This window comes from Pelecanus crispus, chromosome 21, assembly GCF_030463565.1.
Source record: "Pelecanus crispus isolate bPelCri1 chromosome 21, bPelCri1.pri, whole genome shotgun sequence".
Taxonomy (NCBI): domain Eukaryota; kingdom Metazoa; phylum Chordata; class Aves; order Pelecaniformes; family Pelecanidae; genus Pelecanus; species Pelecanus crispus.
The window spans coordinates 5,818,531-5,835,870 of NC_134663.1; the positions used below are offsets into that span (position 1 = coordinate 5,818,531).

The 17,340-nt window shown below is 45.1% G+C and overlaps 1 protein-coding gene across 1 annotated transcript in view; it reads left to right on the forward strand.

Annotated features, from left to right (window-relative positions):
* ANTXR1 (ANTXR cell adhesion molecule 1) overlaps positions 1-17,340 on the forward strand; it is a 107,622-nt gene that overhangs the window by 69,169 nt on the left and 21,113 nt on the right. Inside the window, exons 14-16 of the mRNA XM_009480171.2 lie at positions 339-380; positions 8,534-8,629; positions 9,138-9,305. Coding sequence (XP_009478446.2) covers positions 339-380; positions 8,534-8,629; positions 9,138-9,305 — 306 coding nt within the window. The remainder of the gene's footprint in view (positions 1-338; positions 381-8,533; positions 8,630-9,137; positions 9,306-17,340) is intronic.

Sequence of the window (17,340 nt, forward strand, 5' to 3'; positions counted from 1 at the left end):
TTAGGAGGCTGGAGAATCAAAGATACATGACTTTGAATTTGCTGTTACCTCACACAGGGCAGGGGTCACCTAATGAGTAACGTGAGTCCGGAGCTGCAATTAGGAAATGTCTATATGGCAGGGCTTTGGGATGCCTCCTCTTTCCCCTCTTACTCTCAGTGACTGTGACACCAGTAGCGCATGTAGCCACCCCGTACTCGCGCGATACTGTAATTAAGTTCAGAGATGTTTGCAGTGGCATATCCTGTTTTCTCATTTGGGTTTTTTTTAGTGACATTTGTATTGTGCTAAAGAACAAAGTATGGATTTACTATTCTGTTTCTCTTTAATCCTTCTAGATCATCAAAGAGCCCCCCCCACCACCTGCAGAAGACAGTGAGGTGAGTAACGCTGACAACCTAATTTCCTCAATGTTTAGGACAAGAATTTGTTCAGTCTGCTCACAGGAGGTTGTGATTCTGCTGCATGGCAGAGTATGGACCATTTAAACCTTTGTGCTCAGCTTTGTAGCCTTAAAGTCAATAGTGGTTTAGCTAAACGAGGGGCTTTTTAGCTGATGTCTGCCATGTGTGTTTCACTCTGCTCAATTCGCTTTCTACAGAGGTAGAGATGTGGTTTTTATTTATTTAGAGAGTGGCTGTAGATCTGTGTAGAGCAGGTAGGGAAGGAGGACAGAGGCAGACAATACTTCGCCTTGGTCGGAACAGCACTAGAGTTACGCTGTGATTCACAAAAAGGACAACTCTTAAGCATATGTTTAACTTTGAAGTTAATGGAACCTAAACACATGCTTAACTGCCTTCCTGGAATGGCACAGTAATGATTTTAATGGTTTAGCGTATATAACTGCTGTTGGCAGCTGAGCAGTAACTCACAATGTTGATCCCTTGGACTACAGTTGCTGTGAGCAAAGGCAGCCCGCAGTCTGTGCAATGTGTCTGAAGACAGCGGACCAGATTCTGAGCAGATGTAAAACCCCAGTAAATCATCTTGACATTCAAAGAGCTGCAGTAGCCAGGGAAGTTTTAATGGGGAGAAACGAAAAAGCAACATTAAAACCTTCGTCTTAATTCTGCTTAGTCTTTTTAGACGAATCTAGCAACAAATGGTTTGAAGCTACGTCACCATTGCTTAATTAGTAGACTCTGCCCAGAAACATGCCCAGTTTTTCATCTGCCTCTTTCTATGTCCTGCTTTCAGCACGCAATGAGTCTCTTCTTTGCTTTCACTGTTTTGCACATGGGATTTCATTGAAAAGTCACTGGGCTGTGTTCAGGGCGCATTGATGTCAATGGGAGTTTTTCCATTGACTTCACTGGGGTTTGGATCAGTTCCTCTTAACTATGCAAGTAAGAGAAGACTTAGATCTATGCTCAGAGTGATTTGGTTGGTTAGTTCGCCTTGGTTTTTGTGTCTGGAGACAAATTCATTGCCTGCTTCAGCTTGCAAGTGGAAAAGCTTGCTGAAACGATCCTCTCTGTGCTCTCCGCAAAGTCTGGCCCAGTGAGTGTGCTCTGTGCCAAGGCAGACAGACACCCTTAAAGCTCAGTCTGCTGCAGCACTACGGAGGTGGAATCCAACCTAGCTTCTGCCTGCACTGAGCACAGAGAAATAGTTCAGGGCAGCTGGAGCCAAGGCCAGTACTAGAACATCCATCCTGGTGGCACTTCAAAACAGGCCTGAAGCAAAACTCCAAATCTGAACGTTCCTGGACCCAAGGGAGATTTGCATTTGGGTCCAGTGCTCCCGATGCCTCTATATGCGGGCATCTGGCCTAGTTTCCTAAGTAGATGTTTCTGTTTGGGCTGTATGTAAATCCACTGGCTTTGTTAGCTTCTATCTGCTGAATGAAAAGGAAACTATTAACCTAAAACTGCACATGCTCTGTTCTGCATCACACATGCCTCCAAGCCAAGGGATTCAATTGCTGAAATTAATTAAAATACATCATTCTGGAATGCTAGCTCACAGGCCAAGGACTGGAAGGAGAAATTACATCTCTGTGCTGAGAGGAAAGGTGTGCTTCACATATAAGGAAGCCTTTTATCAAACCAGTAAGTGCTGCAAAAGCAGACCAAGCTGCAAAATAAACTAGTTGCAGCAGACCAGTTATGTTTGCCTCAGGTTAAGTTTAGTTAAGCTGGTGTAAAGATATTTCTGGACATGTTGTATTTTCTCTCGGCCCTGATTCTGATAGAGAGGAACAGTCTGTGCAGCTCTTTGGATGAAATAGTCTTCAATTCATCTGTCTATTTCACAGCTTTCCTTTAGCAATGTGTTTGCCACTGGCTTTTTATTTTAAACTAACCTGGTCTTGTACTGTGGAGACCGTGGGCCAAATCCTCTTTGTGCAGAAGCAGAATGTTGTTCTGCTTGCTCCCTGTAGACGACAGCTTTAAATGCAGACTTGTCCGGGCTTTGGTTGTACCCCGAGCAGGGCACTGCACAGTGCCTGAAAAATTGCATTAACTCATACCTGTAGTTTACCTGCTTCCTCGTTAATACAAGAAGAGATTTGTACAGTCTTTTGGCTATTATTCTTACTGGTTTGGGACCCTGGGATGCGGGGCTTTGGTTACAACAATGTGCCAGCACTGTAGGGACTAGTCTAATGGTATAATTTCACATGTACTTCCCACCAGAACACATCCCCTAAGCTCAATACTCAGTTATCCTATAGCCATCTTATACAATTAGCAGCCAGAGGTTTCTTAAAAAGGAAAATGTAGTTTATACTATTTTAGAAACCGTATAGCATCAGAGCAGTGCTCAAAAGTTAGTAAGGCTTGAAGCTGTGACTTGTACTATGTGTTTTGTCCCACACAGAAGAGCTTCCCACTAGTGGAAAAATAGCAGAAGCTCTGAAAAGATGCATTTCACTGGTCCCATTTACTCTTATAGAGCCTGGTCCACAGAATGGGACTGGCAGTAAGTAGTATGATGCTTTCACAGAATGTTGGATACTCCAGATTTTCTACTTTGCTCAAAACAAATAGAAGACGGGGTTGATTTTCTGCAATCCAGTTCTTCTTACGTGTTGCAGATGGCTTTCTTCCTTGCAGAAAACCTAGCAACTGCTCGTCTCCAGCATGAAAGAGTGCTAATCCCTTAAGCAGCAGCGTTACAGTTACAGTAAGATTTTTTTTCTTCTCCCAAAAATCTTGGCAAAAAAAAAGATGAGGAATTCTTGCATCAGCAGATTTGGGAGCTGAGGCCCATATGTCTTTGCACTGCAAGGAGAATGCATTATACTGTAACAATGAAGGGAAAGTAGCATTGCTGTCAAACCCGCCAAAGGTTTTATTGAACTCTACTTTAAAGGCCTTTTGAGACATATTGGAGGCATGCTCACTGTTGGTGAAGGAAATCACTATTGGCTAGAAACTTCCAATTAATTCATTCAGAAATTGCAAATGTCGTCAACTTACTGCTGTGCTCCTCAGACAACGCAGGATACTGGAGGAGGTTAAGCCCAGATGAAGGACAGATGGTTTTACTTAACAGCCAGGGAAGACTGAGTTAATGCCAATCGGAAGAGGTGAATGCCTCGAGGAGCCAGTGAGCACCTTTCTGGCCTGTGATTAGTCATTGATGGTGGATCAAAACCACATTCTTCTACCTCCACTGGATAGGAAGGCTTTTTCTAGCCCTGTTGGAGGAAGGCACAGCTGGTTTTATTCATGTGTCCCATCACCTTCAGACTGGGCTTATTGGAACAACCCTTACTCAACTCAGACCAGAAGCTTACCATGAGGCTGAAGCTGGCTCTCACTATAGCAACCCATCTTCTACATCAAAAAAACCCAACCTGCAGGGCTCTGCAGCTTCCAACAATTTCCAGTTCACTACGTGACCCATGCCAGAGGTCTGCTGCTGGTCAGTCCCACAGAAGGACAGACTCTGACTGCAGTCAGGGGCTGCATAAACTGGAGCCCTCTAAAGTGTCCCCAAGACGCACACTCTCTTCTCATTGTTTTCTGGCCCTGTAAACAGAGACTGGGCAATGTTAAAATACACAGCTGTATCTTCATTTTCTGTCATGGCAGCGCTTTCTCCTGCAGAAGGCATTCAGGGACACAAACTTCCCTGAAGTCTGGCAAAACCAGGCAGGAGATCTACCAGATGACCAGAGCGTGCCCTTTCCTCATCACTCAGACCCGTTTTTTCCATGCTGCTCTATCACCCAAGCTCCACAGTCGCCCCTAGCATGGCGCCAGAGCCAAGCCACCAACCAGCCTGTAATTGGATAATTCTGATGTCTGTTGTCATCCTACCCACATACACCAAAGCAAACTCACACAAGAAAGTCCTAGAGAGAAAGGACCATTCAGCAGCACAGGCATGAGATGCTGTAGGGTAATTATCACTGTCGTGGGAGGCCAGCATGAAAAGGAGGAATTTAACTCGCTGCATGGCAGCTATTGTTAAGCCAACAGATCTAACCACCTATTTAGCTTGACCCAGTTTGATCTTTGTGAACTAATCCCTTTCTCCCACAGCTGAACGTTCATGAGGCCAGAGAATGGCTAACAGGGATTCACCTGCTTGAGGAGCTGCTTGCACCCTCACTTATTGGTGTTTTATTAATCTCTTCCAAATTGTTTTCCTCCTTCCTGAAAAGCCTTGCTGGGGAGATAGCGAAATAAGCTCCAGAGAAAGGATCTGATAAGAATTTTTTGTAGACACCAAGACAGGAAATGTATTCTGTTATTCCTGAAATAAAGCCAGGTCACAGTGGCATGCCAGCTCTTTTCCTTCCTGTTTTACAGTGAGTTGTGGAAATATAGGAGGAGGAGAAGAGGAACCTTTCAACAGACAGGCATTTAAAAGAAAAAGATTTGGGATGTTATTGGCAACAGTTGAGATGTAGGTATTATACCATGAAGGTGTGGACTTTTATAGCCAAATTTCATGTGAAATATCTAGCAGGCCTAGCACAGCAAACTCGGTTAGTGTAGAGGCTGTGAAAGTTGGGTTTAATCACATCGCAGTTGCAATGGGAGTGCCAGTGTTAATTCCCTTGACCTTATAAGACCTTATTTCATTTTCCTGTGGCTCAGTGTCTGAGCTATAGAGTGGGAATAACTCAAAATCCTTTCTCCTTCATCTTCATCAAAACGGAGGTTCTCTCTTAACTGTGCGCATGCAGCGCTTTGCACTTGGAGGGTGTAACTTCAGGCAGGATCTTTAAGAACCTGTACCGTAGATAAACTAGGAGTTTCCATGATCAGTAAGACCAACAAAGGCTGTTTCTTCAAGCATTTGTGTCTCAAGGATAAGCTTATATGTGAATTTTTTGGTGCGTCATGAGGGTTGAGCTCTTTCTTCAGTCTGCTCCTTAGCGGAGCACCAGTAGAACATCTTCTCTTAGATGCTTTTGTGACCTGTGAAAGCTTTCTGACAATAGTTTGCAGGCTTGGGCCAGCGACAGGCAAAGATGTGAGAAAAAACAAAGCAACGACTTTATGTAGTTGCGATTTTGATGCCTGGTAGAGTATAATGTAACAAGCAAAACCTGCCACAGTAGGGAGGAAAAGTTTCCTGAGAACCGAGCAAGGCATCCTCGAAGTGTAACAACGCCTCTGCATCTGAGAGGTGGCCATGTGATTTGGAAAGGAGTTCAGCATTGGGAGAAGGAGGAGGTAGTACGGAGCCAGAAGCCTTGAGGACAACGTATTCACCTCCATGGTTCCTCAGCTGTAAAATTAGATGATAGCACCTCTTACTCAGAGGAATGACTGCTCTGTCGTGTCTTACAGCACTTTGTGCAGGCAGAGCTCTGTATAAATGCTAAATTCTGACAAGATTCAGGCATTGCAGAGACAACTGTGAAAATAATTATAAGGGCGGGGAGAGGGGTAAGTTGTCCAAACTTTTTTTATATCTGGCCAAATTTAGTTTGAATTCTTACCCTGAGTGGTTCAGATGTCCCTAGTGGAGCCTGAATTATCCTTGTGTTACCCACAGATGAGGTTCCCTCAGGTCAGGGTCGAAGTATACAGAGCCCAGCATGGACTCTGAGATAAACACAGATCTTTGTTTTCTGAAATCCAGTTATGAATCTGAGTGTCTGTGAAATGTAGCTCTGTCCTGCTTCTTATTTTTTAAAAGAAACTCTAGCTCCATCTAAAGCAGATTTTGGGGGTGGAAAGATGCCAAGTTCTGTACAGTCAATTTCCAGCATCCTTAAATGCACTTGAATTTTCCGGGGCTGTTTTTTATACTGCTGCTGGGTCAGAGCTGAAGTTCCTTATGGAGTTCTTCCTCAGGCAAAAACCCCATTGTAGCTAAGTGTAGAAAAATATGGGCAAAACTGAGCAGTGACGTGAGAATTCAGCCCTGTTTTATTGGCTCCAGTCTTGTGAATGGGGCAGTGAGCTAGGATGCTGGACATGGGGATTGTATGCCTCTTCCTTCTTGTTTTCCTGCCGTCTCCCTACCTTGACCCCCAAGTTTCCAGTTGCTTTCCTTTAGCTACCCATGTGTGTCGTGAGCACGTTTGCCAAGTGTGTAGGACATCACTGGTGGGTTTGGGTTTTTTTTTTGCTTGTATTGCAAAACCTCTCATGCCCTTCAAAAGATGTAAACAGACTCATCCTGAAGAAAACTTGTGACTCCTTTGTTTTTCAAGTGTCCACTGTTGTCTTCTTGTGCGTGTGCTGTTTCTGTTGTTGTTCTGGCAGAAACACTCCTATCTTAGATTGAAGTGACTTGCAGGGCTTTTAAGGGCTTGTGGGGAAGATTTCCTAAACCTTGGTATTTCCTGTTGTGAGAAGTCCAGTCTGTGCTAAACTGAAGAGAGAGAAAGAGAATTGCTGAAGGAAAATATTTAGATGGCTTTGATTCCAATTTTTTAAAAAAGTCCTCATGGAAAACTTCATGCAGAGATATTAAGTTCTTAGGTTGCAGCAAAGAGCCTCAGCAGCTCTAACCCAGAGCGAGAGAAAGAGGTCACCTACGACGAAGAACCACCTTGTATTTATGACTCAATTGTTCACTCTTCCTTTAGATCAGGACAAATTTTGCAGCCGAATTTATGTGTATTTTGAAAAACAGAAATGCTTTTGTTTGACATGAAGAGCATAGTTTGTCTTGGATTTTTTCCCCCAGTTTTTCAGTTTTCCTACTGGGGAGTCCAATTTCAAAGTATTCTTGGCTTTTCCAGTTTTGGAGAGCTCCTAAGTTTTGGAGTTTTGCCAAATCCCTGTGAAAAATTAAAGAAAGAAAAAAAAAAAAAAGAGACAGACCATTTTTCATTTCTCTCCACATTTTTCACAGGAAATACTTCACGTTTTTGATGAACTCTGCTTTTCTGCTTTGCCAGTTCACAGCCTGAACTGTAGAAATTAAAGGGAAAGGCACCATATAGGTCAGAGCGTATGTGGGGTTGTTATATAGTGCAACGAAGAATATAGCGTATGCTCGCTAGAACTTTAGCTAGACTCATTGTAGATAAACTTAAGGAGATTTTATTGATTTGTTAATTTGGCCGTATCTGAATGTCATCATGAAGGCCATGGTCCTGAACACGTTTAACTTTGTGTATGATGATGTACCGTAGGTTTCTGCCAGCAGTATGTAAGGGTAGAACACATTCAAATGTGTACAGAATTTAATTTTTCACACAAGGCCTGTCTTTCTGCTGGCATAAGCCCATGAAAATCACTGAAGCCACATGGACTTCCATGGGCAGCCTCCTCGGCAGAGGCAGAAGTTCATTATAAGAGCTAATTCCATTCTTGTAGCTTTTCCATTAGACTTTTCCATCCTATTACACTTGGCCAGCTCATCTCAAAAACCTCATCTCTGTGTTGGGCATTCATGCCGGGGTTGTTTCCAAATGTACTCCTAATTTGCCTTCACTTGGGAGCAAATTTGACTTGCTTGCTTTCTTGCTTTTCTCCCCATTCTGTCAAATCTGAACTACAATACAATGATTTATCTGGGCCCTGGAGGGTTCCTCCAGCGTGGGGAGCCACGAGTCAGGGAACACTCCTCAAGCAGCAGCTGTTCTCTCCCTAAGCACAGGCGTAAGTGAAGGGATGGCAAAGAGGAAAGTCCTTGCTGCCATCGCTCATGGCTAGCATATCAAACAGACTTGCAGCCAAAAGACCCCAGCTCTTGAGCTATGCTGAGTGCCATTTTGGTGGCTTCTTCAATGATTTTGCAACTTGGAAGCAATTTACTTCCCTGAATTTAACGATGATGAAAGATAGTCTCCTTAAAAAAAAAAAAAACAAAAACAAAAAAAAAAACCCCACCAACCAAAAAAGGCGGGGGGGGGGGGGGGGGCAGTGTGTGTGCGTGCAAAAATCACATTCTTGCTGGAGCTGGACTGTACCTTTCAAGTGGTGGTGGTGTTTATATCATGAAACATTTTCTTTTCATGAGTGTGCATCCTCTGGAAAATAACCAGCGAGAGACCAGAACCCTGACTGTGCGGCTCAAAGGACCACATAGCCAGTGACTGTTTATTCCTTTCCATCTCTAGTCATGCTTCCTAACAGCGCAACCCCTTCCTTCTGTTTTGTAGGAGGAAGATGATGATGGCCTTCCAAAGAAGAAATGGCCAACAGTAGATGCCTCCTATTATGGTGGACGAGGAGTTGGTGGCATCAAACGAATGGAGGTAATTAGATACAAGTTCGTGTATTGGAAGGTCTTATTTGTGAACTGAGCTGTGATATCCCTCTGCAATTTACCCAGAAAGAAACTCAGGAGATAGGCACAAACTTCTTTAAGCTTTTTTTGGTAAATCTGAGCCCAGATTGTTTTTATATAGGAATATTTGAGCACCAGACATAGATTCCTGAAGTTTGGGACCATCTTTTTCCTCTAGTACAGTAAGATCCTGGTCCATGCCTGGGATACAGGGACAGCGTTGCCATACAAATTACAAGGAAATATTTTTGGGTTTTCGGAAAACATTTCCCACTCTCACACTTCGCAGAAATCACAAAGAAGGAGAAGTTCGAAGTTTGGGCTCTAGTCTAGAAACAGGCTTCACAGCCTGTACCTTGCTCTTCACCTTGGATTTGGGCACTGGGAAAATACGGACCAGGATCTAGTTATTACAGCAGGGATGTAACTCTCTACAGCAGCTACTATTGTAATATGCCCTGATGTGAACTTTTCAGGTGCGCTGGGGAGAAAAGGGCTCCACAGAAGAAGGCGCTAAGTTAGAGAAAGCCAAGAATGCCAGAGTCAAGATGCCAGAACAGGAATATGAGTTCCCCGAACCCAGGAACCTCGCGAACAACATGCGCAGGCCTTCCTCTCCTCGGAAGTGGTACTCTCCAATCAAGGTAAGTCCAGTCCAGTGTTGCACTGCATAGAATGTTTCCAGGAGATCTGTATTAAGTGTTTTCACATCCAAGGCTAAGATGCAGAGCTGTCCACAGGCCTGTGAGCTCAAGATGCTGCTAGAGCAGCTGTGCCTGAGGGAGTCCCCCTGAACACGTGCCTAGGGAGGTGCTCTAGAAAGGAGCCACATGCAGCAATGGGAATTTCCCGCCAGGTTGATCAGGTTTTGGGGTTGCACTGCTTTCTTAGACCAGAGTAGGATCCTGATCTCTTCTGGTGGTACAGCTAGCTTCTGTAAAGTGCTTACAGACTCGACTGCACTTCCAAGGGCAGGCCCTTTAGTCCTGTGGTGGGTTGACCCTGGCTGGACACCAGGTGCCCACCAAAGCTGCTCTCTCTTTCCCCTCCTCAGCTGGACAGGGGAGGGAAAATATAATGAAAGGCTTGTGGGTCGAGATAAGGACAAGGAGACGCTCAGCAGTTACCCTCACGGGCAAACCAGACTTGACTTGGGGAAATTAGTTTAATTTATTACCAATCAAATCAGAGCAGGATAATGAGAAATAAAACCAAATCTTAAAAAAAAACCACCTTCCCCCCACCCCTCCCATCTTCCCAGGCTTAACTTTACTCCCAATTTTCTCTCCCTCCTCCCTACCAGTGGTGCAGGGGGACAGAGAATGGGGGTTGCGGTCAGTTCATAACACGTCGTCTCTGCCGCTCCTTCCTCCTGAGGGGAGGACTCCTCACGCTCTTCCCCTGCTCCAGTGTGGGGTCCCTCCCATGGGAGACAGTCCTCCACGAAATTCTCCAATGTGGGTCCTTCACGAACTGCTCCAGTGTGGGTCCCCCACGGGGTCACAACTCCTGCAGCAAACCTGCTCCAGCGTGGGCTCCTCTCTCCATGGGGCCACAGGTTCTGCCAGGGCAGGATGGGGTCCCAGCCTCCTTTGGGCATCCACCTGCTCCAGCGTGGGGTCCTCCCCGGGTGCAGGTGGATCTCTGCTGCACCGTGGGCCTCCATGGGTGCAGGGGCACAGCTGCCTCACCAGGGTCTTCACCAGGGGCTGCAGGGGAATCGCTGCTCCAGCGCCTGGACCACCTCCTCCCCCTCCTTCTCTGCTGACCTGGGTGTCTGCGGAGTCGTTCCTCTCACATATTCTCACTCCTCTCTCCGGCTGCAGTTGCTGTTGCACAGGTTTTTTTCCCCCCTTCTTAAATATGCTATCCCAGAGGCGCTGCCACCGTCGCTGGTGTGCTCGGCCTTGGCCAGCGGCCGGTCCGTCTTGGAGCTGGCTGGCATTGGCTCTATTGGACATGGGGGAAGCTTCTAGCAACTTCTCACAGAAGCCACCCCTGTAGCCCCCCCGCTACCAAAACCTTGCCACACAAACCCAATACAAGTCCACACTGCATATTCCTTGAGATGTAGGGAATAAATAGCATCTTCTTTCCTTAGAAAGAGAGGAGAAAATAGGAAGAAAATTGCTGCTAAATGTTACCAGGGAGAGTTGTCCTCAGCAGATCAAAGATTGCAGTGCAGCAGATGGATGTCTGCCAGCAGGCACGGGTCGCAGGGCCAGGCTTGCTGCGGGGCAGCGTGCTCGCCTCACAAGGAGGGGATGCCCTGCAGGAAGCGTTTGGCTGAATTAGAGTGCCTCAGATGTGGAAGGTCAAATTCACACTGATACCGGGTCACATGCAATGCAAAGCTGCACAACGGTCGCCCACAGGAACTGGGAAGGCTCTCCTTCTCTGCCATCTGTCCCAAGGGCAGGCAGCTGTTCTTCAGTTTGTCTTCACTAATAGAAATGGTTGGCAGTGTACAAAACAGAAACAAGCAAGCAACTGCATACTTCACTGAAGCAAAACTCTTCATTGCGCATGTGAATGCTTCTCGTGGATTAAGAGAAACAAACCACACAAAACAGATATTAGTCACCTCATCCAGGGTATGGTATGAGGGCACTCCAATGTCAGAAAGCTAATCTTTTGCATTCAGGACAAATTAAACTGTCCTCGGGAAAGGAGGACAGCTTAACTACTGTAGAACTACTCTAATGAAAAGAAAAAATAATAATCCCACACTCCTATTTCTCAGGTTTAACTCCTCTGGGAAATGCTAGTACCCTTCTCATCTCTTTTCAGTCCGGGGCTATTTGTAGCAGCACTATAGTTATCAGTCTCAAAAAAGACTGAAAATGCCCAATTTATATCCAAGTACAAACCTTGCACCACTGGAGCTTGGATCTCATTGTGAAGAGTGGAGATGCTGGTTAGGGTCTTAGAAACCCTCTACAGGCAATTTATCTGCAAGTAGTCTGCAAAGAGGGTATGTGTAACGTATGTAGTAAACCTCTTGGTGTATAGAGCTTGCCTTTAAACTTTACGCTGGGGAATGGGGAAGTGCCTCACTGTTGGAAAATAGAGGTTTTACTCTCCTGTTTTCTTCCTCCCCAGTAGCAGTCAATCTAGTCAGACATATCCTATTAGCCAAGTTATTGCAGTGCAGATATCTTGCACTGCAGTACACCCAGCTTTCCCTGCATTGTATCTTGTTACTGATCAGCTCCAAGCGGTGCCCGTAGGAATTTGGGCAAGTCACGTGCTTTGGCTTTCCTCAGTCATTGATCTTGCAGCTGGTCCAAATCCAGTGATGGGAATGGCAAGGATGCACAAGGGAGTAAGAGTGGTTTCCGGAGGATACGGAAACGTGAGCCTCTCTGAAAATTTGGTCCAATGCCCTCTCTCTTTTCACCCTTAAAGATTATCATCTAATAAACATAGCCAACCAACAAGTAATTTGTAATTGTGTTATAATGACTTCAACATGTGTTCACAAAGGTTATGCATTCCCACAGTGGGACAGGTTAGAGAGTCAGCTGCTTTCAGTTCAGAGTGGGGAACGCAGTAAGCACCATCCAATATAGCTGCTCCTTTGTTCCTAAATGCATTGCATTGTCATTTTGCATCAGTGCAAAGCATTTGTAAAACACATTCATCCCATCTGGGAGATTTTTCACTCCTACTGCGCGCTCATGGAAATGACCTCATCCAGCTGAGAGACGCAGCTCAGTTGCTTTTTGCGTGCTGCAGTCAGAAGGGTTCACAGCACACAAAGCTATACTCTAACCACTGAGGAGCTGACAGAAACACTGATTTTAGCACAAAGAGCCCTGAATACACGCTCAGGCAACTGGAATCCATGTTGATACGAGTACCTGAGATCATTAGTTGAGAGCTGGGTCTTTTCCCATAGAAGGTACTGCTGAGTTTCTCCCCTCTTCCTTCACCAGTTCACACTGTTGGATTACAGCCTCAGGAGACTTTTGGTTAATTTTCAGAGTTTATTCTGCATGGTAGGAAATCTGAACAGAGGAGTCAAGTTTGCAGATCTGTGTCCTAGCTGGAAATTCTCCAAAGTTCAAGAGAGGCTTGGAGAAAAGATTCAATGTATGTAATGGGTTTAATTAAGTTCTGACTAGGAACAGCTTTTGCTTCGTAACAGCAAGAATTCAGTTATAAGGGGGCCTACAAATATTAGGAGTATCTCATGGGTGATAAATATTCTTAATTCCTTTAGAAATATCTCTCTTATCTACCATTTAAATTGTATGCAGTATAAGGACAGTTCCAATCCAAGACCCCATATTCAATAGTCTCATAACTTTGGAGTGTTCCACATCTGGATAGTATTTAGCAGCCCGAGTGTCTGTGGACAAGAATTTACCTAATTATGAATTGCCACCACACCCCTAATTGAACTGCACCCAAAAAGACAGTGTATCCAGACAGGATAACTGTATCCAACACTTCCCCCAAATACAATCATGAGCACTCATCAAAAACAGAGGGGATCATTCCTACGAAGCAGGGGTCCTGCTGTTACTCTCCCTGCACACAGTAAGGAATTAGCAAAATTGGCAAAATTCATCAGCACTCTTGGCAGAAGCTCTTGTCCTGAAGATGTGAGCATATGAAGATGAATTTTCGTTGTGTTATGCAGGGAAGCTATCACAGAGTCATAACCGGCAGAGAGGCGCGAGGAGGGATAGCCTATTAGGTCATTGGGTCTGTACTCTCAGCCAAAGCAGGACTGCTAACTTGAATCTATCCTTCACTGCTTTTTCCAGTCTGGTTTTTAAAATAACATAGAGGCTTCTACCACTTCTCAGGGGGGAATATTTCACAGACTACCAGACCTCACCCGTAGCAAATGTCTCCTGATACTCAGCTTAAATTTCCCCTCATCCCCATGCTCCAAGTGCACTCGGCTCCCTTGGTTAAAGCAGATGTTAAATTTCCACCCGCTCCACTGGACTGGTTGAAACACCTCTTTGGAAGGTAGATAAATATGCATGTAACAAGCTACTTAAAAAAAAAAATCATTGGTAAAGGAGGAGGGCAAGGAATTAAATCTCAGGAACAGCGAACCAAGGTAGCTTGAATCTGACAAAGAGCCAGGAAATTCACATTTTAGGGCCAGTCTTCTTGCTGGCCAACAGGCCTCCTTTTCTCCATGCAGCACGAGTGCCAGCCTTTCCTTAGAGTGTTTTGCCTTTTGTCAGTTTATCTGATGGGGTTTTTCTCCCCTCTCTTTGTTACTCTTTTCAGAGCAGCATCTATAAAGTAGGTAGACAGCTGAGAGTGGATAGACTGCTTTTTGAAATGCTCCAGAGATTTATTTGCTACCAAATGTGGTTACTGACACTTAACAGATTGTGGTTATTATTATTGTTGTTATTCTTATTTGCCACTGTTACTTCTTAGCACGATGCCAACTGGATTATCCCGCTTTTAAAATATCTTTTCAACAGTTTGAAAAGACAGTGCAAATAGTCCAAGGAGAATGACAAGTCTGAAAACTTCTTAAGAAACTTGCCAAATCCTCAGTTCATCTGACAGAGGGAGGGACAGCACAAAACATAGATGCAAGTGAAGGATCATAAAGGACCATGCCTTCAGTTTTAATTTAGTTCAGGACATACTCCCTGCTACAGCCAGCCATGCAGCTCTGTATGCTTTAGTGTGGTTAGCTTTCCTCCTACCTCTAGTTCCACCTGTGCTTTGTATCTGCCTGTCTACCTAGCTACCTCTCCTTTCTTCCTCCTCCTCAGAGCATTTATAGTACTTGTTTGACTTAAAGGACCACTGTCAGTCTCTAAAAAACAATGCAGAAAGGACCACAAGACAAGGCTAAATTCACTGTTCATCCACAAAAACTCGCATGCAGGACCTGCCCCAAGGCTGAGGTTGAAGCAGCAACTGGTGCTCTCAAAAAGAAACCTCAGGTGAATCCTAAGTGGAGGCTACTTAAGCATTTACTAAGCCATGTTTCCCTGGCACATTTTCTAGCCTTTGTCCCTCCTGTCTCTAGTAACAAAGCTGACATGGCACAGCTTCCTTGCTAGAAGAGGCCCGAGGGCAGCTTGGGTGTATGGGCAGCTTACAAAGCTGCCTCTGACTGACACCACCAGATACCACGTCTCAGGAGCACTCTAGGTACAGGTCATTCACTAGACCAGGGTTGATACAGTGCTGAATTAACCATTCATTCAGGAAGAGAATGCATTCATGTCAAAGCAATAGCTGAAACTATGCCCTCCTTCATTTGTCATCTGCCCTGGTTGTTTCTTCTTTCTGGACTTCATATCTAGTAGGGCTCAAAGCTTTATTTGCCTCCAGACCTATTTTTTCTCCAAGCAACCTTGTGCTTCAATTGCAAAGGAGTTCCCAAACACAGAGACACAGCCCATCCACTAGAGAGCACAGAAGTGTTTATGTTTCCAAGTGAATGCATTGCCATTTTCATTTCTTCAACCAACATCATCCTTTCCATGATCCACTCTCCCCCTCTTCCACCCAGATGTCTCGGGCAGACCCTGAGGCTCCGTTCGGACTCCCAAAGATGGAGCTCTTGGCTTTTCCCAAGAAATCTTGGTAGGCTCTTGGAAATTAGGACTGCAGAGTAAAAAGGACTTTTTTGTTCCAGGGAAAGTTGTAATTTTCCCTCTGTTTTCCTAAAGGTACTTACTTCTTAAGTTGTCAGAGGGGACAGGAGATCAAGAGCTTCAACCAGCTCTGATACAGGGGGAAAGATGGATTGGGATAGACAGGGATGGCTTCCCTCGGATGCAGAAGAGTCTGACAGAGGAGTTTCTTGCTTCTTCCTTTGAGAATAACAGATTTTTCTGGCTCTCACCTTAGGAAGTCTTTTCCCCAGTACCCTACGGAAACAAGATCTATGCAGTCATTGTGTGTGCCTGTCTGTCTCCACCCGTGTATCCCTCCAACTCCCAGATAAGGTTTGAACCATTGGCTCGACACACTGGTTGAGGAATATAGGTCTCAAAGAGGATTACAGCCTTAATAGAGTCTTCCTCATCCCTTTTCAAGAAGCCATGTCCCCATGAAAGGAAGAGTATACACTGAGTGCATTGAGTCTTTAATTAGATACCAGAGAACCAGGGTCACAGAAGGACCTTATAAATACCCTGCTGTCAGGGAGGTCTCACCTTCACCGACACTGAGGTTTACTGTCAGCTGTGAGACCCCAGCTCTCAGGAAAGCGGCTTCCTTACTGTTAATGAAGCTACTTGCTCTTTTCCCACCACCACTGCAATATTCAGCTTACACCTCCATTTGCTTAATTTTGTCCCATGGTAGTTATACGAGACAACTCTGCTATCATAAAATTTTGTACTGTTTGTTTCCAGGAAACAGGTAGCAATCATACATGACTCTCTGAGTCCAGTCAGGGGTAGCTAGGTCTTTGGGGTCTGATCCTCTCGACCGCAGGAAATAGTTTTGTACCAAAGGACAACTTCGTACGTTCTCAGAGTAGCTTGTCTCTGTCTCTGCAGATACAATAAAGTTTACTGACTATTGCTGCTGGGTTTCACTCATGGTGGCTGCTCTAATGTCATAGCATTTTCCATACTAACGGCAAGCTTAATAAATACTGTCTGTTGTTAACCCTCTCAAGAAATTTTTACAAATCTCCAGGTATCGTGTGCTTAACAGACCAAGGGTCAAATGAAGTTAATGTGAAGAGAGTTTGATAAATTAATCTTCAGCTTGTAATATGTCTGTAGCCTGCCACTGAGCCAGCCAACGTGCTGCACTCGTGTAGACCCTTCTGCAGATCTCCCAGAAGCCGAGTCCATTTTTAAAGTGAAACCCTGGCCTGTTAGAACAGAGATATAGCAGGGAATCCTTCAGCAGCAGATGTATGTTTTGGAGCACATGATTCGGTGGGTATTTCTACATTGCAGAGCTCTGTGCTGCTCCTTCTGGCCTTGTTCAGCTCATTTGGAAAATAACTGCGGGCTTGGCATTTTGCGTCGCTGCTGAATTTCAATCAGGAATGAACGCTTTGTCTGCATTGCAGAGAAGCATTGCAGGAACGGCAGGGAAGGTCTGACCCCACATCTCAACCAAAATTTCTGTCAACGAGAGATTTCAACAGTTGGGTTTTCAGCAAAACTTGTCTGGGTCTGTGCATGTGCACACGTCTGCATTTGGGTACGGGCTGATGGGTATGAGACCACACAGTGAGGTGACCAGCTTGTCAAAACCAGTGCAATGTGTTGAGGGTGGCATCTGTAGGGCAGCTGATACTGAGCTCATAGGAATGGAGGACTTTGAAAGATGTGTGTTATTGCCTGGAGAAGATGCAAATGTTAACTGGCGTACGGGGTGGGACTGGGGAGCTTGTGTGAGACCCAGTAACCTGACGCTCTTGCTAGCACGTAGCTGACATGGAAGATTAAGTGGGTCGTTACACAGCACCTAGCTGTGACTCAGCTGTCTCGGCTGTGTGGAGAGCCAGTTTTTCAGTCAGTTCTCCCCAGCAGATTGTTTTGAGAGATAAATCAAAGTTATTTCTAATATGTCACAGTGGTGACCTAGAGCTTGAGGCAGGCCACTCGGCTGGCCAGAGGAGGCAGCAGAATAGTTAGGAAATGCATCATATAAATTCACCTGATTGCTTTCTGCATTGATTTAGCATTTTGCTAGCAACGATGTCAGGAGCTG